General features: G+C 44.2%; 1 protein-coding gene across 1 annotated transcript in view; it reads left to right on the forward strand.

The window, feature by feature from the left end:
• The window catches only part of DPP8 (dipeptidyl peptidase 8), an 84,597-nt gene extending 69,613 nt beyond the window's left edge, over positions 1-14,984 (forward strand). The window contains exons 17-20 of the mRNA XM_082254184.1: positions 7,347-7,499; positions 11,085-11,227; positions 11,416-11,527; positions 14,328-14,984. Coding sequence (XP_082110310.1) covers positions 7,347-7,499; positions 11,085-11,227; positions 11,416-11,527; positions 14,328-14,450 — 531 coding nt within the window. The 3' untranslated portion in view covers positions 14,451-14,984. The remainder of the gene's footprint in view (positions 1-7,346; positions 7,500-11,084; positions 11,228-11,415; positions 11,528-14,327) is intronic.
• The last annotated feature ends 6,482 nt before the right edge of the window (positions 14,985-21,466 follow it).

The raw sequence follows: 21,466 nt of genomic DNA on the forward strand, positions 1-21,466 counted from the left end.
ACCATTTCTATACTTTTCTTAAAAACGTATTTGATTTTGCAACCGAACTGTTAAAATGAAGTAGGCAACTGTATCATTTAAATACTTTTAAAAAAATGTGGCAAGTGCCCAGTTTTAAGCCTGTATGTATCTTGTTCATAGTATCTTGTACATACATACTATCTTATACATACATACGTACTTTCATACTATACATGCTTACATACTATCTCATACATGCATACGTACTTGCATACTATACATACTATCTTATACATACGTACTTGCATACTATACATACTATCTTATACATACTTACATACATACGTACTTTCATACTATACATGCTTGCATACTGTCTTATACATGCATACGTACTTTCATACTATACACCTATACATACTATCTTATACATGCGTACTTACATACTGTCTTATACATACATACGTACTTTCATACTATACATACTATCTTATACATGCATACGTACTTGCATACTATACATACTATCTTATACATACGTACTTGCATACTATACATACTATCTTATACATACATACGTACTTTCATACTATACATGCTTGCATACTGTCTTATACATGCATACGTACTTTCATACTATACACCTATACATACTATCTTATACATGCGTGCTTGCATACTGTCTTATACATACATACATACATACATACATACATACATACGTACTTTCATACTATACATACTTACATACTATCTTATACATGCATACTATACTTACTTACTATACATGCATACATATTTTCTATCTTATACATGCATACATATATACTACTTGCATACTATCTTACACATGCATGCATACATGCATACTATCTTACACATGCATACTTACATACTAATCTTATACATACTTTGCAATCACGATTTGATTTATTATTTGTTTTTGTGGTATTGCTGAACACTTAAAGACCAGCCATACTGCGGCAGGCTGGCCCTCCTGCGCAAACCGCCATATGGATCGCGCGCCCGCTCTCTAGCCCTGCAGCTAAGCAACGGGTTCGGCGGCCAAGATGGCTGCTCGGAACCCAGCGATCGCTGCAGGGACTGACAGAAGGTGGTGTGCCATTGTAAACACGGCACACCGTTCATCTGTCACTGATTGAAACAGGGCTCCTGTGTTCCTGTTATTTTGGAGCACAGGAGCCCTGTTTCCATCCACCATGTCTGACCCTCAGACAGAATCACCCCCTAGGTACACATTTAACCCTTTGATCGCCCCTGGTGTTAACCCTAGTGGTGTACCGAAATTTCAGCAACCAAAATTTTTGACCGAAAATGGGCCTTTTCCATTTCGGGCGAAAACGGGTCACATATGCCGAAAATTAATGGCTGCCGCAGCAGCAGCTTTCACTTTAACTTATATGGTGCGTGACCGGCCGCAGGCCAGCTCCCGAGACCTGCCGTTTGTACCTTCACCCCCGCCCTGTGCTAGACTGGTTGCTAGAATCGCCAGCTGCCTGGCCTCTAGCAACCAGTGACGTCACGGTCCTGAGAGGGAAGCAAGGTTGAGAAGAGGACCCAGCATGCAGAGCGGAGGAGGATCGTCCTCTTCCTTCTCCGCGCCTATTTACTGACTCTCTGGCTCCACCCACCTCCTCCCTCCATCTTCTATATATCTACTGTATGGCCTCTGCGGGTAGGAAGGATAGGAGCAGAACTAGAGTCAACCTGCTATCTGTGGGGAGCAGTGAGTGACAACATATTATGTGCATCATTGTTTCTCTGTCGCTCATTGACAGACGCAGTCCTCTTGATTAATATCAAATCGGGTTATACTGCCCTCTACAGGAGTAGGACACTAGGCAGAAGGAAAACGTTCTGGCCACACCTTAGGGGCAGTCCCAGAGGGTATATCCTCTCTCTCCCTGCTATAGGATGTCAGTTTTTTTCTGTCTAGTTAGGAGTAAGGACCTAAGTTCCTTGCTGGGATCTTGGTCCTGGCAAGATTTTTTTTTTTTTAGAAAAAGTTTTTTAGGCAGCTTTTTTCTCCAGTTGTTCCTGTGAGATCTTCAAGCAAGTATGCTGAAACTGGGCGACGGGCTGGATGTTAGGATCCAGTGGTCATCCCAGTCAGCCTACGAGCGCGTGCAGGCCCTAGCTCCGCGCTGGGTCGGCCGCGACATAGTCCCACTGGACGGGGACTGACCCTGCGATTTAAACGTCTCGCCTGGACGCCGACGACCAGTTAGAAACGGAGTCACGGCATCCGTATTGGTCGACAGCCCCCCCACCTCGGTGGAGAGGGGTTCTGTCAGGAGTTGGCGCCCGCCTGTTCCGGTATGGTGAGTAAAATGTTCCCCCTCTCCCCCTGTCGGGTTTGTGGGTGGACGCGGGCCCCTCCCTGGGATGACCGGACCTTCATAATCCTGGATCCCCCCTCTATCCTATAACAGGTGTCACAGATCCCCCTCTTGAGGGTGATTTAGTGAATAGGAACCAGAAGGCTTGGTTTGGGAGCTGACAATCGGAAGTCACTGTATGAAGGGCACTGTAAAGGGACCATGACTGAAGTCAGTGGCTGGCATTACTATTAGGATGGCCATGTAAGAGGGTGATAGCATCTTACCTGATACATAAGGTGCAATACAGGCCGATGCCTGTGCCTGGACTACCGCCATCCGCAGGCCGCCATCCCTCCCACAGGAGGTGGATCTGTTGGCAGCTCGGCTCAACAGGAAGGCGCGGAGTTTTGTAACCCGCTCCCGAGATCCGCGAACGAACACAGCAGACGCGCTGGTCGCCCCGTGGGGCCAGTATCCGCTACTGTATGTCTTCCCTCCTCTCAAGTTGCTGCTGAAGCTTCTTCGCAGGATAGAGGTGGAAGGAATTCCAGTTATCCTGGTAGTTCCGGACTGACCTCGTCAACCCGAGTACGCAGACTTCGTCAGGCTGGTCGCGGACGCTCCCTAGAGACTTCCTCTCAGGGAGGATCTGCGGTCTCAGGGACCGATCTTCCATCCTGCTTTACAATCGCTGGCTTTAACGGCCTAGCTATTGAGACTCAGGTGCTGAAGGACAAGGCATTGTCAACTTCAGTTATTCCTACTTTAATTAAAGCAAGGAAAGCGACTTCTAGAAAAGTCTATCATCGCACATGGAGGTCTTATATTGCGTGGTGTGAATCCTTTGGATTTCCTCCACGGGCCTATTCGGTGACCCGAATATTGGCTTTTCTGCAACAAGGAGTTGAGCAGAAGCTGGCCTTGAGTACTATCAAGGATCAGGTTTCATCGTTAGCAATTTTCTTTCAGAAACCTTTGGCTACCCATTCCTTGGTGCGGAATTTCATCCAGGGGGTGCGGCACTTGGCTCCGCCAGTGCGCGCGCCCTTACCGCCCTGGGATCTTAATTTGGTGTTGTCGGTTCTTCAGAAACCTCCCTTTGAAAATATCAGGGAGATTCCCTTGCTTACTTTATCCCAGAATGTGGCCTTCTTGGTGGCCATTACTTCTGCACGCAGGGTGTCAGAACTGGCCGCATTATCTTGTCGTTCCCCATATCTGGTGGTTCATAGGGATAAGGTTGTTCTTCGTCCAAATCCATCCTTCCTTCCTAAGGTAGTTTGAGTTTCATCTGAATGAGGACATTGTATTGCCTTCCCTATGTCCTAAGCCCAGTCATCCTCGGGAGTTTGCGTTACATTCCTTGGATGTGGTTCGGGCAATCAGGGTATACCTGAAAACTACGGACTCGTTTCGTAAAACGGATTCACTTTTTGTGATCACGGATGGCCCCAAAAAGGGGTTTCCTGCATCTGCCGCGACTGTCTCCAAATGGATCAGACAGACGGTGGTACAGGCTTATTCTATTAAGGGTCAGAATCCTCCGTTCCCTGTTAAGGCGCACTCCACTCGGGCGCTTAGTGCTTCCTGGGCCTTCCGCCATCAGGCGTCAGTGGTCCAGGTTTGCAAGGCGGCTACCTGGTCGTCGGTTCATACCTTTACAAAATTTTATAAAGTTGATGTGTTGGCATCGGCGGATGCCTCTTTTGGCCGCAAGGTTCTGCAGGCCGCAATTTGAGGAGATCGTTGGTCTACCTCGAGGGTTTTTTTCAGTTGGATTTTCAGTTGAGTCTCATCCTTTTGGTTTGATGAGCCTTTAAGACTTCTAGTCGGCACCGTTTGGGCCTTCTGGATTTAAATTTTGATTTCTGTTATCCCACCCCTCATTTGTGGCACTGCTTTGGGACGTCCCGATTTGATATTAATCAAGAGGACTGCGTCTGTCAATGAGCGACAGAGAAAAATTGATTTTTTTTTAAATCTTACCGTAAAATCCTTTTCTCTCTTAAGCTCATTGACAGACGCAGTACCCGCCCCTCTACTTTTGAGTTGGGTTGGGTTAAATTCTCTGACACTGCTTTGTGACATAACTGACATCCTGTAGCAGGGAGAGAGAGGATATACCCTCTGGGACTGCCCCTAAGGTGTGGCCAGAACGTTTTCCTTCTGCCTAGTGTCCTACTCCTGTAGAGGGCAGTATAACCCGATTTGATATTAATCAAGAGGACTGCGTCTGTCAATGAGCTTAAGAGAAAAGGATTTTACGGTAAGATTTTACAAAAATCAATTTTTCCCTATACTTGGCTACCCCCTGGCACTATACCACTATACCTGTATAATACAGCTATGGGACAGGTACAGTTGGGCAAAAAAAGTATTTAGTCAGCCACCAATTGTGCACGTTCTCCCACTTAAAAAGATGAGAGAGGCCTGGAATTTTCATCATAGGTACACTTCAACTATGAGAGACAAAATGAGAAAAAAAAAAATCCAGAAAATCACATTGTCTGATTTTTAAAGCATTTATTTGCAAATTATGGTGGAAAATGTATTTGGTCAATAACAACAAAAGTTCGTGTTATATACCCTTTGTTGGCAATGACAGAGGTCAAACGTTTTCTGTAAGCCTTCACAAGGTTTTCACACACTGTTGCTGGTATTTTGGCCCATTCCTCCATGCAGATGATCTCTAGAGAGAGCAGTGATGTTTTGGGGCTGTCGCTGGGCAACACGGACTTTCAACTCCCCTCCAAAGGTTTCCTATGGGGTTGAGATCTGGAGACTGGCTAGGCCACTCCAGGACCTTGAAATGCTTCTTACGAAGCCACTCCTTAATTGCTCGGGTGGTGTGTTTGGGCTCATTGTCATGCTGAAAGACCCAGCCACGTTTCGTCTTCAATGCCGTTGCTGATGGAAGGAGGTTTTCACTCAAAATCTCACGATACATGGCCGCATTCTTTCTTTCCTTTGCACGGATCAGTCGTCCTGGTCCCTTTGCAGAAAAACAGCCACAAAGCATGTTTCCACCCCCATGCTTCACAGTAGGTATGGTGTTCTTTGGATGCAACTTAGCATTCTTTCTCCTCCAAACACGAGTTGAGTTTTTACCAAAAAGTTCTACTTTGGTTTCATCTGACCATATGACATTCTCCCAATCCTCTTCTGGATCATCCAAATGCTCACTAGCAAACTTCAGACGGGCGCAGAAATGTACTGGCTTAAGCAGGGGGACACTTGTGGCACTGCAGGATTTGAGTCCCTGGCGTCGTAGTGCGTTACTGATGGTAGCCTTTGTTACTTTGGTCCCAGCTCTCTGCAGGTCATTCACTAGGTCTCTCCGTGTGGTTCTGGGATTTTTGCTCACCGTTCTTGTGATCATTTTAACCCCATGGGGGTGAGATCTTGCGTGGAGCCCCAGATCGAGGGAGATTATCAGTGTTCTTGTATGTCTTCCATTTTCTAATAATTGCTCCTACAGCTGATTTCTTCACACCAAGCTGGTGCAGGTCTACAATTTTTGTTTCTGGTGTCCTTCAACAGCTCATTTGTCTTGGCCATAGCTGAGTTTGGAGTGTGACTGTTTGAACTTGTTATCAGTATAAAAGACACCTGTCCACAACCTCAAACAGGTGCCATTAATACAGGTAACGAGTGGAGGAAAGAGGAGCATCTTAAAGAAGAAGTTACAGGTCTGTGAGAGCCAGAAATCTTGCTTGTTTGTAGGTGACCAAATACTTATTTTTACTGAGGAATTTACCAATTAATTCATTAGAAATCCTACAATGTGGTTTTCTGGGTTCCCCCCCCCCCCATTCTGTCTCTCATAGTTGAAGTGTACCTATGATGAAAATTAGTCATCTCTCTCACCTTTTTAAGTGGGAAAACTTGCACAATTGGTGGATGACTAAATACTTTATTGCTCAACTGTATATAGTGCCAGGAGCATCTATATACAGGCTGTAACTATTTATTTTAAAATCATTTGGGGGGGGGGGGGGGAAGAGTCATTTTCGGCCAATGGCATCCTGAGTTTTTGGTTTCTGTTTCGGCCCAGAATTTTCATTTTGTTGTATCCCTAGTTAACCCCTTCCCTCCCAGTGTCATTATTAGTGACAGTGCGTATTTTTTAGCAATGATTACTGTAGTAATGTCACTGGTCCCCCCGAAATTGTCAACAATGTCAGTTAGGGGTCTGATATGTCCGCCGCAATGACGCAGTCCCGCTAAAAATCGCAGATCGCCGCCATTACTAGTAAAATAAATAAAAATGACATAAATCTTTACCCTAGCTTGTAGACGCAATAACTTTTGTGAAAACCAATTAAAATACACTTATTGGGATTTTTTTTTACCAAAAATATGTGGCAGAATACAAATTGGCTAAAAATGATGAAAAGATTTTGATTTTTAATTTTTTTTATTTTTTTTATTGGGAATGTTATATAGCAGAGTGAAAAATACTTTTTTTTTTTTTTTTTTTTTTTCAAAATTGTCGCTTTTTTTTTGTTTATAGTGCATAATCAATGCGTGATCAAATACCACCAAAAAGCTCTATTTGTGGTTGAAAAAAAATAAATAAAAATGACGTCATTTGTATTTTTGTACGGCATCGCACGACTGTGCAGTTGTCAGTTAAAGTAACGCAGTGCCGAATCGCAAATAACGGCCTGGTCATTAAGGGGGCAAATCCTTCTGGTCCAGAAGTGGTTAAGATTATATTGATGTAGCGCAGCACTTGATAAGTTATTGATTTTTGGGTTTGAGGGAATACAAGTTAATGCTTTGCAGCAACATTTAGTAAATTTGAAGATTTTTTTTTTTTTTTTTGCACTAATTTTTTTTTCAGGAGTTTTACACCTTGGGGGTTGCTCAGAGCGTTTTCATTTATTGATTTATCTTATTAGTCCTGTTTATTCCTTGTATGGTACAGCTTTGCACCCACACATGATACCTGGTATATTTTTAAATGCAGCATGTGTTTTTATGATTCAACATTTATTTCCTCTTATTCACACTTTTCCCTTCAATTATTGGTATTTTTAGGGCCAAGTGGAGATAGAAGATCAGGTGGAGGGGCTGCAGTATCTGGCTGCCAAGCACAGCTTCATAGACCTCGACAGAGTTGGTATCCATGGCTGGTCTTATGGAGGCTACCTCTCCCTTATGGCCTTGATCCAGCGACCTGACATATTTAAAGTAAATATCTCTGAATGTTTTGCTTTGTGCCATAGTGATAACTAACTGTACCTCTGTATTTGAAGAAAACTGATTAGTATATTTGTTGATACACATGTCTTTCTTATTTTCAGCATTTCTGTAGAATTATTTTTTTTTGTTGTGGCTTTGCATTTTAGAATCCTTTAATATTTGTGGTGCTCCGAAATGAGCATTTCGGGACCGAAACTGAAAATTCAGGATACACTTGACGAAACCAAAATTTACAATTTTTAAAAAATGTATATATATTTTTATAAATGTATTCGGCCTTTTAATTTAATATGTGGCCTTTTAATTAATACAGTAAAACCTTGGATTGCGAGCATAATTCGTTCCGGAAACATGCTTGTAATCCAAAGCACTCTTATATCAAAGCGAATTTTCCCATAAGAAATAATGGAAGCTCAGATGATTCGTTCCACAACTATTTATTCATAAGTCTTTCAGTTTATAGTCTATATACAAAGATTATATCAATGTGATAGGTTGTGTCATCAGGTTGTGTCATCATAAAATGTCCATCCACAATTGGCAGCCTCCACAAGGGGATTAGAAGCAAAATCCAGCAGGAGCTACAGAGTATAAAAGAGAAGAGAGGCGCCTCTAAGTGTAGCAGTATGGGGACATTTAATGAAGGTACAACATTTAGCAACTCACATGGTTTGATGATTAAAGAGGCACATCTAAGTATGCAGGCATGCGGGGTAAAGCTGTCCACATATGGCGCTTTTCCACTGCATGGAACCGTACCGGTTCGGCACGCTTTTGTGCTTTTCCACTGCTGGTACCGCATGGTATAGGGTCGGAACGGTTCGGTACGGTATAGGTTTGCTTTTCCACTGCATGGAACCGAACGGTACGGTACAGTACGGCTCTGAAAAAACAGTACCTACTCGATTGTGGTTCCAACAGGTACCAAACTGGTACCATATCCCACAATCCTTTGCATGCAGTCACTACTAGCCACCTGATTGGTCAGAGAATCCCACCCACCCCATTGTTATCCCACCCACTTAACTTTAGTACTACTTTAGTGGAAAAGCAAACCTATACCGTACCGTACCGAACCGTTCCGACACTATACTATGCGGTACCAGCAGTGGAAAAGCAAACCGGGCCAAGCAGGGCCGAGTAGAGCCGAGCCGGTATGAGCTGGTACTTGCAGTGGAAAAGTGCCAATAGACCATCTTCTGAACCACTGGCTCTCACCACTGTCAGTCTGCAATTGTGATTGCGAAGATTACCCTGCAGTAGAGTGATCTGAAAGCGAGACTTTGAATCCCTTGTGGATCACAGCGTGGAAGGGTGTGATGAAGATGGCAGTGCGGAGGATGGTCTATGTGGACAGCTTTACCCCGCATGCCTGCAACCTTAGATGTGCCTCTTTAATCATCAACCATGTGAGCTGCTAAATATTGAACCTTCATTAAAGCGGAGTTCCACCCTGGATTTTTTTTTTTTTTTTTTTTTTTTAATACCCCCGGGACAGTCAGGGCTAGTGCATTCCACAATGGCTAGCCTCTGATCTGTCCCGGGTTGCACTTACCTGTTAGGACAAATACTTACCTTGCAAACGTCTTGTCCAGCGCTGCCATCTCAGATGTGGGCAGCTTGAAGCCAGCGCGTCCTCTTCGGCGTCTTCTTCCGCCTTCTTTGGTCCCACGATGCTCTGCGCCGGCCCCGACGTCAGTTCCGGGTCGCGCGCGTCATCCCTCCACAGCTTCTGGGCATGCCCAGAAGCTGTTTAGAAGGGGATGACGCGCGCGACCCGGAACTGACGTCGGGGCCGGTGCAGGCGCAATGATTCCTGGGAGCTATGACGTCCAGCTCCCAGGAATCATTGCAGAGCCAGGAAGTGACGACGGGCCGCGGCCGAGGAAGGAGGAAGAAGGAAGTAAGGTAAGTATATTTTCTTCGCTACGAGGTAAGTAAAAAAAAAAAAAATATGCGATTATCCATTTCTTTTTCAGGTGACCCGGAGCGAGAAGATGGAGGTAAGTATAAAAATAGGGTGGAACTCCACTTTAAATGTAACAATATTGCTACACTTAGAGGCGCCTCTCTTCTCTTTTATACCCAGTTGTGACATGACGCTACTTGTATATCAAGACATCGCTTGTATATCAAGTCAAAATGTATTTTAAAAATTTGCTTGTCTTGCAAAGCGCTCTCAAACCAAGGTTTTACTGTATTACTAATTTAAATGAATATTTATTGTCCGCCATGATCGGCACCTTTTTGAAGCAGTGTTAAAAATCCTGCTTGCTGCATATTTGGCAAAATGCACCTCCCCATTGAAATACATTGAAAACGCAGCAAGAACGCATCAAACATGCACCCATGTTGCGTTTTTGATGCATTTTTTGAGTCCCATAACCTATGAAAAACACTATAAGCAATGTAAAGTTGTCGCAAAATCACAGGTGTTTTCAGCAGCCATTATCGGCACTTTTTTCTTTCAGCACAATGCTGAACACCCTATTTTCGGCCAATAATTTTGGGCAGCCGAAATTTTCCGTAACTTTTTTTTTTTTTTTTTTTATCTACCTATTGTGTGTCATTTTAAAGAATAGGTTCACCTTTTGTAACATGTTACACCCCTATTCAGGGTATAATATTTTAATGTGGCAGCAGCCCCCGCACCCCTGCGATCTTCTCTCGCAGGGGTTTGGGGGCTGCTGCCACATTAAAATATTATACCCTGAATAGGGGTGTAACATGTTACAAAAGGTGAACCTATTCTTTAAAATGACGTACAATAGGTAGATAAATAACCTAAAAAAAAAAATAACACGGCCATGCAAGGCTTCACTCACCCAACCACCTCATTTATTCCCTCTCACACCGTTCTGTGAATGGGAGAACTGCAGGTACCAACATCCTTTGTGGCTCTCAGCTTGTCAGACAGACAGTTGCCTGTCTGTACGAGGTATGGGCAAGACAGCTTACATTGGCAGTAAATATAGGAAACAAAGAAGGCGCGTGGTCCTAGCACATTATCCTCAAAACATGTTCTATTAAATGGTAGAAAATGGAGGTGAATGTACTCCAAAAACCAATGCTTGCATCATGGCTTTAGACATAACATCACCTGCTTAAGTCCATATTCGTAAATTAACAATGCTCTTTGACACCTTGGCTAACGGGTTTCGAGGTTACACTCTTCTTCATAGCATAAGAGGACACCCGCTCTGACATGCTATTTAATAAAAAAACCTTTTTGGATAAGGCGCTAAGCTCACACGCCTTCTTTGTTTCTTATACTTGGTCATATCGGACGTCCCCAGTCTTTTGAGGGCAGTGAGGAGCACGTTATACACATACAGTAATATGTTAAGATAGGAGTTCACACCACGTTTAGACTTATCACACAGGAGAGTAAATATAGCAACATTTTCAGAAGCCTACACTGGCAGTCTGCAAGAGCCATGCATTGCACCCACGGGCTCCTAGTAAAAAATAAATGCATATTTTTTTACCTGCAAAAAGGTGTGCATTTTTTTTTTTTTTTTTTTAACCAAAGGTGAACTTGTCTTTTAACGAAGTCTCTCCTTTGTATCTCAGGTGGCCATTGCTGGAGCTCCAGTGACACTTTGGATCTTTTATGACACGGGATATACAGAGCGGTATATGGGCCACCCTGACCAAAATGAACATGGTTATTACATGGGCTCTGTGGCGATGCAGGCTGAGAAGTTTCCCTCAGAGTAAGTATTTTTTGATTTAAAACAAAAAAAAAAAATCGTTAATTCAGCTGTTTTTTTTTTTTTTTTTTTTTCTTTTGAGTTTTTATATTTGATATCTTGCTGATTTTTAGAGCCTTTTGTACATTGTTGACAGATTTCCATGCAGACTGAGATTGTCTAAACAGTGTCTTTTTAATAATGTCTTACAGACCAAGTCGGCTGCTCCTCTTGCATGGTTTTCTGGATGAAAATGTGCACTTTGCTCACACGAGCATCCTGCTTAGCTTTTTGGTGCGCAGTGGGAAACCATATGATTTACAGGTGAGTGTTAACTGTGCTGAAGAAAGCAAGCTTGCTTGCTTGGTGGATTTTTTTTTTTTTTTTTTTTTTAACTATCATTACCAAAACGGTGTGCAGAATTTAGAGAAATATAGTAGCTCTGACATATTGCAAATTATTAACTACTGGGCACTTTAACCCTTTCCTGCCCAGGCCAGTTTTCAGCCGTGTCAGTTTGAATGACAATTGCGCAGTCATGCAACACTGTACACATAAATAAAAAATATAGATTTGTATGGGTTTTTTTTTTTTTTTTTTGAGACGGAGCTTTCTTTTGGTGGTGGTGTTTCTGTTTTTTGGGGGTTTTTTTTGTTTTTTGTTTTTGCTAAAATTAAAAAAGACAAACGGTTGAAGAAAATGTATATTTTTTTTATTTCTTTTGTTTTTTTAAGTTTGTAAATAAAGTAATTTTTCTCATTCGATGATGGGCGCTGATGAGGATGTTTTGATGGGCACGGTTGGGGGCAAAATGGACAGGCGGCACGGTTAGGGGGGCGAAACGGACAGGCAGCACGGTTGGGGGGCGCACTGATTATTAATGTAGATGTCCCTTGTGTGGATTTGCTGGTTATCAGCTCTCCTCACGCGTTGTCAGCGCGAGGAGAGGAATGCCGATAACCAGCAATTCCTGTTTACACTGATTGGACACAGCTGGTCACATGGTAAAGAGCCGTTGTCATTGGCTCTTTACCCTGGTCACAGATCCCTGCTGATGCACGCCGTACGGGGCACATGGGACACGCCATCACGGGAGACGGCCTCCTGGAAATCTGTAACCATGCTGTAGACGTTGTTTGGCTATAGTGCGGTTATGAAGAGGTTAAGGATGTTCTTGTAATTATAATAAAGAACCAGGACATTGCATGAGGGATTCAAACAAGTTCAATAAACCATCATGTTCTTGTCTTTGGGGCCCATGCCATAGCCACTTTATTTTATGCAAGGTGACGCTTTTCTTTGTAGATCACTTAGAGCGGTGGCCTGACCACTCCTGGTCTGTCAGCACAGAATATGTCATTTTGAGGGCCATATTTATCAGTGTGCATCAGATTTGTGCTGCTCAATTTAAATCTGACCAATCTGATGTGTTGACGAGGTATCTACTGAACAATTAGGAGTTATGTTTGGCTTATATTCGTTTCGCTGTATATTTTGTGGGTTTCAACCGATCTTTTAAAGTGATTGTAAAACTCCATTATTTATTTTTTTATTTTTTTATTAAAATAATAAACATGTCATACTTGCTCTGTGTAATAGTTTTGCACAGAGCAGCTCCGATCCTCCTCCTCTTCTGAGGGGCACTCATTCGTGCTTGATCCCAAGCAGAGCTGTTTGCCTCTATTCAGACACGGCTTGGCCCCACCCCTCGCTCTCTGCTAACAGGTTTTGACTGACCGCAACAGGAGCCAATGGCTCCTGCTGCTCTAAGCAAAGCCTGTGAGAGGGGATAGAAGAGCTCCCATAGATGTGCACAGTGCTGGATCCAGATCGTGCTCAATTAAGTATTTTAAAAAGTAGCTCTCCTGAAGCCCTCATTAAAGGTCTTGTTTTTAACCTTAAGACCGCATTCACACTAGTCCGACTTGGACTGCGACTTGTCAGCCTGACAAGTCGCTGTCTGTCACGCTCCCATTGTGCGGGACAGGAGCCGTTCTAATAGGAGCGACACAAGTCGCTCCGACTTAGAAAAAGGGTCCTGTACTACTTCGGGGCGACCTGGAGGCAACTTGCATAGACATTCATTTTATGAAGTCCGTGCAAGTCACGCTGCACGCGACTTCACAGGTCGCCCCCTAAGTCGGAGCGACGTAGGATGACCGAGACTTAAGGATAAGTTTACCTTGCATAACATGTTACACCCATGTTTGGGGTGTAACATGTTATGAATGCACTGGCTCCCACTCCCTGCTATCACAGCTAGCGGGGGATTATTCTCCCCCCCCCCCCCCCCACCCCACTCGCACCAGGTGTAAAAAAAAAAAAACGCAGTCATGTGGGGCTCAGCCAACCTGGCTGCGTCACTTATTCATTCACAGTGCTCTGTGAATGGAAAACGACACGGTCGCGCAGCCTTTGTGGCTGTTGGCTTCTAGTTTTCAATGAACCACCATGGCACTGTGGTAGTTCATTCTTTCTGTCAGATTATATACAGCTTCCTCGTACAAGGTACGAGCAAGCCAATACACCGACAGGTCTGCATGGCATCAGTGATCTGCTAATTGCTGGTGCAATGCTTTACAGGCTCCAGAAACAATAAAACAATGCTTTTCACCTGCAAAACAATGTGCATTTATTTATTTTTTTAATCAAGATGTGAACTAATCCTTTAACGCAGAGAATGCATTAAAGCATGGGTGTCCAACCTTTTGGCTTCTCTGGGCCACATTGAGTGTAGAGAAATTGTCTCGGGCCGCATATAAAATATATACTATAGTTAAGGTATATAAGTAATAAAACGCTGCCGCGCCCTTCCCGTGCTGCCATGCCCACCCCTGCCCCAGCTAATTTAACACAACTAGTGGATGATCCCCTCCAAGGCTGCCTCTGTGGCCGTGCCCCCGACTCGACTTCCTTCCTCCCCAGCAAAAAAAAAAATTGTCGGGGCAGTGGGCCGCATTGCCTGAGGTTCTGGGCCGCAAGTTGGACATGCCTGCATTAAAGTAAAAAAAACATTTATCTTTACAACCACTTAAAATATTTTACATGCTTCTCTATTTTGATATATAATGTCTTAATTTGCCCTGTTTTGTTATATACTAGTAAAGTGATTCCTTTCTTACAGATCTATCCTCAGGAGCGTCACAGTATTCGGGTTCCTGAGTCAGGAGAACATTATGAACTGCACCTCCTATATTACCTGCAGGAAAACCTGGGCTCCCACATAGCAGTTACCAAATCCTTGTGAGCACAGTGTTAATGGTGCTCAGGGTGGGAATTAGGAGTGCTGCTCCCCTGCTGCCGGCAAATAAAGGCATCTGTACACCCCATAAACACAGCTTCCTTCTAGACAGACTTTCAGAGGAGAGGAGATGGAAGGCGTAGTATCTTTTACCTGCAACGATATTCAACACAAAATATACCTGTCAAAATGGATAACAAACTGGTATCACTGCTCATAACTGCATTGCTCATTTCTGAGGGATGTGTTACCGACACTACATGTCTTCTTGCAGATATGATGTGGGCTTTTTGCACTTCTTGTTTTCGTTTTCTATCCCATTTTAGCCACATGCGTTCTTGTTTGAGCTGTAATATAATTGCTATATGGAGGACATTCCTGAAAACAGTTCTTATACAGGTTACTATAAATGGTAGTATTATCGACCTCTTCAAATCTTTACCTGGACAAATTTAAGAGTCAGCTTGCCGATGTGTATGTGGAATACTTTAATCCTCACTGACTACTCAAAGCGGACCCAAAATCTCCCTTCAAAAAAAAAGAAAAGAGGGGATATACAGGGTTCCTGATCTTTAGAAAACGCTGCTTGCCTAGCTGTTATGTTGACCCACAAGCTAAAATACTGAAAGGATAAGTTCACTTATGGAACATGTTACATGTTTCACTCGTTTTTAGCGTGTAACTTGTTCCAGCATCTGCCGTCTCTTCCACCTGCTCCAGCAGAACGCCTCCTCCTCCCCCCCCCCCCCCCCCCCACACACACACACACACACACACACACACACACACACTTTCACTATTTGAAAACAGCATGGCTGTGCAGCATTTGGCCCACACAGCTGTGCCATTCATTTACAGTTTCCTGTGCATGAATGCCTACAAGTACCGTCAGCCATTGCAGCTGACGGCTTGTAGTTCTCAATGAGCTGCGTGGACGCTTGTGAGCCTCCTCCTAGTACATTGATCTGCCTGCCTGCAAGAGCAGACAGCTATCCTGAGAGTCTGTGGAAGCAGGTGCAATGCTCTGCAGGCTCCATAAAAAAGCACTTGCAAAAAAAAATGTGCATTTTATTTATTTTTTTTTAAAAAGGTGAACTTATCTTTTTAAAATTACTCTCCTGGAGCAATTATTCCGATGAAGTGCAGAGGCACGTTGGATGTCTATACTGGCGTTCTTGCTCCAGGTCAGTGATTGAAGTTTAAAGCAAAAGCACTTGCATTTTAATGAAGAGAGATCTACAATGGTAGTCTCTGCTTTTCTCAGAACAGGTTCACTTAAATTAAATATAGTGAATGAAAGTAACAGACATGAAATGATTACTTTGGCATCAACAGCACTTCTGGATCCCATGGTGGTTGGTATGTGACCACATTCTCACTTGACCCCCTTTAAATGGAGTCCTAATAATGCCAGCCTTTGTATAATGGAGCACCAGAAGTCTGCTAGCTACCCCAAATGGACTTATTGGATTCTAAAGCCCCGTACACACGTACCGATCGTCGGCCGTAAATATTCGGCCGACGACCGATCGGCCGATTGTAGGCTTGTTGGTATGATGCTTCCGACAGCGCAGAATCTGTCGTGCAGGCATTACAATTTTTGTTGGCCGTCACCAGAACGGCCGATTGTTCGCCAGTCAGTACAGAATTCGGCCGACAAACAGCAGATGAGCAAGACTGGGCATGCTCAGAGAAGAAAAAACACAGGGAAAGTCAACCATCACATGACATCACTTCTGCAGTCGGCTGTTGTTGGCTGACAAAATTCGTGTGCAGTCTTTTGCACTTTTCAGCCGACAGGACAGCACCGATCGTTCGGCCGACATTCGGTACGTGTGTACGGGGCTTTACTCGTGACAACATTGGTTCTGGTCTTTAGCTATACTGTAGAGGGATCACATACAGTATACTGTAGTATTTTGTTCTGTAATAGTGAGTTTATTTCACTGGTTCACATCAGGTTTTAGGATTAAAGCGGAACTTTATACCCGAGCCCAATATCAATCACGTGATGTGCACGCGAGTGGCCGCTCTCTCCCTCCCCATTGGATCAGAGACAGCAGGAAGAGTCATTGGTTCCTGCTGCTGTCAATCACATCCAGTAAGGACTGAGCCATGCTCTGTGTGTCAATGGACACACGGAGCATGGCTTGGGAGTGAGCATGCATGAGTGCCCTCATAGAAAGAAGCTTGCTATTGGGGCACTCAGAGAGGTGGTGGAGCCAGGAGTCCTGGTGAGGGACCCGAGTAGAGGAGGATTAGGGCTGCTCTGTGCAAAACCTTTACACAGAGCAGGTAAGCATGACATGTTTGTTACTTTAATTTTTTAAAAATGAGCACCTGTTTGGCCCAAGTTGACTTTTTAACCACTTCTGGACCAGAAGGATTTACCCCCGTAATGACCAGGCCCTTTTTTTGCAATATGGCACTGCGTTACTTTAACAATTGCGCGGTCGTGCGACGCTGTACCCAAATAAAATTGATGTCCTTTTTTTTTTCCCCACACAAATAAAGCTTTCTTTTGGTGGGATTTGATCACCTGTGTTTTTTTGTTTGTTTTTTTTTTGCGCTATAAACGAAACAAGAGCAACAATTCTGAAAAACAAAATATTTCTTACTTTTGGCTATATGACATTGCCAATAAAAAAAAAAAAGAAATGTAAAAATCTAATTTTTTTTCATAATTTTTAGGCCAATTTGTATTCTGCTACATATTTTTGGTCAAAAAAAAAAAAAACCCCAAAAGGGTATTTTGATTGGTCTGCGCAAAAGTTATCGCGTCTAGAAACTAGGGGAAAAATTTGTCAATTTTATTTATTTTTTTTTACCAGTAATAGCGGCGATCAGTGTTTTTTTTAGCGGGACTGCGACATTGCACCTGACGAATCGGACACCTGACGTTTTTGATACTTTTGGGGGGACCAGTGACCATACCACAGTAATCATTGCTAAAAATATGCACTGTTACTGTACTAATGACACTGGCAGGTAAGGGGTTAACACCAGGGGGGCAATCAAAGGGTTAAATGTGTCCCTAGGGGGTGCTTTCTAACTGTGTGGGGGTGTATTTACTTTATGAACATAGAGATCTGGGTTCCTAGATAGGAGGGACTTAGGATCCCTGTGTCCATCACTGATAGAACAACGGTCTGCTGTGTTTACAACGGCTGCCCGCTGTTCTTTCCCCACGGGGACCGATCGTGGGTGCCCGGCGGCATTCGTGGCCGCCAGACCCGCTGATCGGGTTCCCCTGTTGCGAACGGGCACGCGCCCCTGCAAAGCGAATTACAGGTATGTCGTTTCACGTGACAGAGCCAACCTGCCGCTGTAAAACTGCATCAGGCGGGCGGTCTTTAAGTGGGTGAAGGGACATTAAACATGGAATTAGGCTTGAATATAGATCCCTGCAATGTGTGCTCAGTTTCTTGTGACAGCAGGAGGAGCATATTGACTACACCAGTGAACTGCATAGGGTTGATTTAGTAAAACTGGGGAGTGCAGAATCCGGTGCAGCTGTGCATTTTAGTTTATTAGCTTGTTCAAATAAAGCTTGCTTGGCTGTATTTCTGTGGATCACAGGGGTGCAGTTTGTTCTGCACTCCTGTGACCCGTTTTCAGCAGAGAGTGGGCTGAAATCACTGACCCGGTCCAGGCTGGTGCAAGATTCCGAAAATAAAGTTGGGATCCGCCCACATCCCTGGATTTGGCCACCTGCCTCTGGCACCTGGCTCAGCCTCTCGGCGAGCCGCCCTCGCCACAGCCTAGCACCACTCCAATGAGGGAGGTTGTTGGGGGGATGTGCAGAGCAGAGAGCTGGTGTCTGACTCTCATCAGCTCTCTGCTCGCAGAACTCTGAGGAACCGAGCAATCAAGGATCTTTTGGCACTTTTCCACTGCAAGTACCGGCTCGGCCCGGTTTGCTTTTCCACTGCTGGTACTGCATGGTACGGTGTTGGAACGGTTTGCTTTTCCACTAAAGTAGTACTAAAGTTAAGTGGGTGGGATAACAATGGGGTGGGTGGGATTCTCTGACCAATCAGTGGCTAGTAGTGACTGCATGCAAAGGATTGTAGGATATGGTACCGGGTATGGTACCTGTTGGAACCACAATTGTGGTGGTAATGTTTTTGAGAGCCGTACCGTTTGGTTCCATGCAGTGGAAAAGCGCAGCCGTACCGTACCGTTCCTATACCGTACCATGCATTACCAGCAGTGGAAAAGCACAAAAGCGAGCCGAACCGTTCGGTTCCATGCAGTGGAAAAGCGCCGCCGTACCGCACCGTACCGAACCGTTCCTACACCATACCATGCGTTACCAGCAGTGGAAAAGCACAAAAGCGAGCCGAACCGTTCGGTTCCATGCAGTGGAAAAGCACCATTTGATCGCTTGGTTCTCAGTATTAGAGCCGGCGGGGGACTGATGTTTGAAAAACTCATGCAGAGCTGCACCAGATTTTGCACTCTCCAGTTTTAGTAAATCAACCGATGTGACTGTTTATATGGCATTCATGTCCATTTTAGTGAGGGCAGTAAACCAAACCTGCTCAGCAGACAGGAGGTGGGCATGTAGAGAACTACAGAAAGGTATAGGGGAAGCGTATGAATGACTTCCAGGTTCAGACTGTATAATAGGTGCTTTTCAGGGGATGAGTTGGTGGTACACAACGGACCAACATTGGATAAATCCTGGTTTACTAGACAGCACCATCCTTTGTATGCCGTAACCTTTGGAACAGTTTTCATAAATGTCCTCCAGTTTTATCTTGACTTGACTTTTTCATCCAGATCAAGCCTACCATACTTCAGTTTGTGCATTAAAGCTACAGAAAGGGCCACACATGACTTTATATATGAGTTATTGTATTTTCAGTGCTTCTGGGCATGTGTAAAATGTGCTTAACTCTGGAAAGTATTTTAGAAAGAAGACTTTACTTCTAAATGGGAATCGGAGAAGACCTTTCCACAGAGATGACTTATCATCATGGCATTTCTGTAACTGAGTGGAGATGATGGGGGTTGCAGCTTTGCAAAGTTTTTAAGCTGCAGCTGCTTAAAAGTGCCTGGATCAAACCAGTAGAGTGTAGTGTCTAAATGGAAATTCTTTAAGTTATCATTTTGTTTGGAACTGTTTTTTTTTTTTTTATATTTATTTTTTTGGGCCCCAACATCTACTGTCATGCAACAGCCTTTGCGTGCATTTTTTGTTTTTCAACTTAAGGTCCATCACAACATGACTGAACAAATTTTTTTATTTTGTGACACAAAATCCCCTCATTTGCTATCCTTAGTGGTTTCCCCCTGAGCGTGATTCAGTGTATAATACCATGGCGCCACTCCGATATATACATTCAGCTGTCATGTAAAGGCACTTTATGACAAGAGGTGCTAATAACTACTTGAACATTTTCATCAATTTGGAAGTTTCACCTTTCCTAGTTTCCATTGATTTCAAATGCATCCTATTTAAAAACCTATTATGTTAATGGAGTTTTGCAGATGGGTTTTGGTGCAGTGGAGGCGACTCGCCCAGTTTTCTCCCATAGTACAGATTCTCTGTATACAATTCTGATTGCTCTTATACCTCACACTTAACATTTTGCCGCATGCTTTAACAAAAAAGGATCTCCAATCTAAAGCTGGCATTGAAAGATGGAGGCTATGTTCTTTTTTTTAAAGCCCGTCACCCCTAGTTGATTTGTGTCGCTATGAACCTTCCCTTTAAATCAGGAAGGGTATGATCTTGCTTATCCTATCAAGGATAGCCTTGTTATATAGTTTGTTTTTTTTTTCCATACCCTGCTGCAGAAGATTAAAAGCCCTTGACTCGGCATGCCCTATGACTACATTGTGTGGGCCAGCGTGAACTTTAACCTCGTCCTGCAGGATAAGGACACTTTGCTGCTGTATTCTTACACGTGGTTGGACCTGTGTGTGGGCAACACACACACAACCTCAATAGACCTGAAAACAGGAAGGGTGGGGAAGGGGATGGGGGGGGGGGGTGCTTCTCTCCTGATTTCTGCAGAACCTCTATAGACCTGAAAACAGGAATGGTGGGGAAGGGGATTGGGGAGTGCTTCTCCTGATTTCTTCAGAACCTCTATAGACCTGAAAACAGGAATTGTGGGGAAGGGGATTGGGGGGGTGATTCTCTCCTGATTTCTGCAGTACCTCTATGGACCTGAAAACAGGAATGGTGGGGAAGGGGATTGGGGGGTGCTTCTCTCCTGATTTCTGCAGAACCTCTATAGACCTGAAAACAGGAATGGTGGGGAAGGGGATTGGGGGGTGCTTCTCTCCTGATTTCTGCAGAACCTCTATAGACCTGAAAACAGGAATGGTGGGGAAGGGGATTGGGGGTGCTTCTCTCCTGATTTCTGCAGAACCTATATGGACCTGAAAACAGGAATGGTGGGGAAGGGGATTGCGGGGTGCTTCTCTCCTGATTTCTGCAGAACCTCTGTAGACCTGAAAAAAGGAATGGTGGGGAAGAGGATTGGGAGTTGCTTCTCTCCTAATTTTTGCAGAACCTCTATAGACCTGAAAACAGGAATGGTGGGGAAGGGGATTGGGGGGGTGATTCTCTCCTGATTTCTGCAGAACCTCTATAGACCTGAAAACAGGAATGGTGGGAAAGGGGATTGGGGAGTGCTTCTCTCCTGATTTCTGCAGAACCTCTATAGACCTGAAAACAGGAATGGTGGGAAAGGGGATTGGGGGGTGCTTCTCTCCTGATTTCTGCAGAACCTCTATAGACCTGAAAACCGGAATGGTGGGAAAGGGGATTGGGGGGTGCTTCTCTCCTGATTTCCGCAGAACCTCTATAGACCTGAAAACAGGAATGGTGGGGAAGGGGATTGGGGGTGCTTCTCTCCTGATTTCTGCAGAACCTCTATGGACCTGAAAACAGGAATGGTGGGGAAGGGGATTGCGGGGTGCTTCTCTCCTGATTTCTGCAGAACCTCTGTAGACCTGAAAAAAGGGATGGTGGGGAAGAGGATTGGGAGTTGCTTCTCTCCTAA

This window comes from Pelophylax lessonae (assembly GCF_965119305.1).
Source record: "Pelophylax lessonae genome assembly, chromosome: 4".
Classification (NCBI taxonomy): Eukaryota; Metazoa; Chordata; class Amphibia; order Anura; family Ranidae; genus Pelophylax; species Pelophylax lessonae.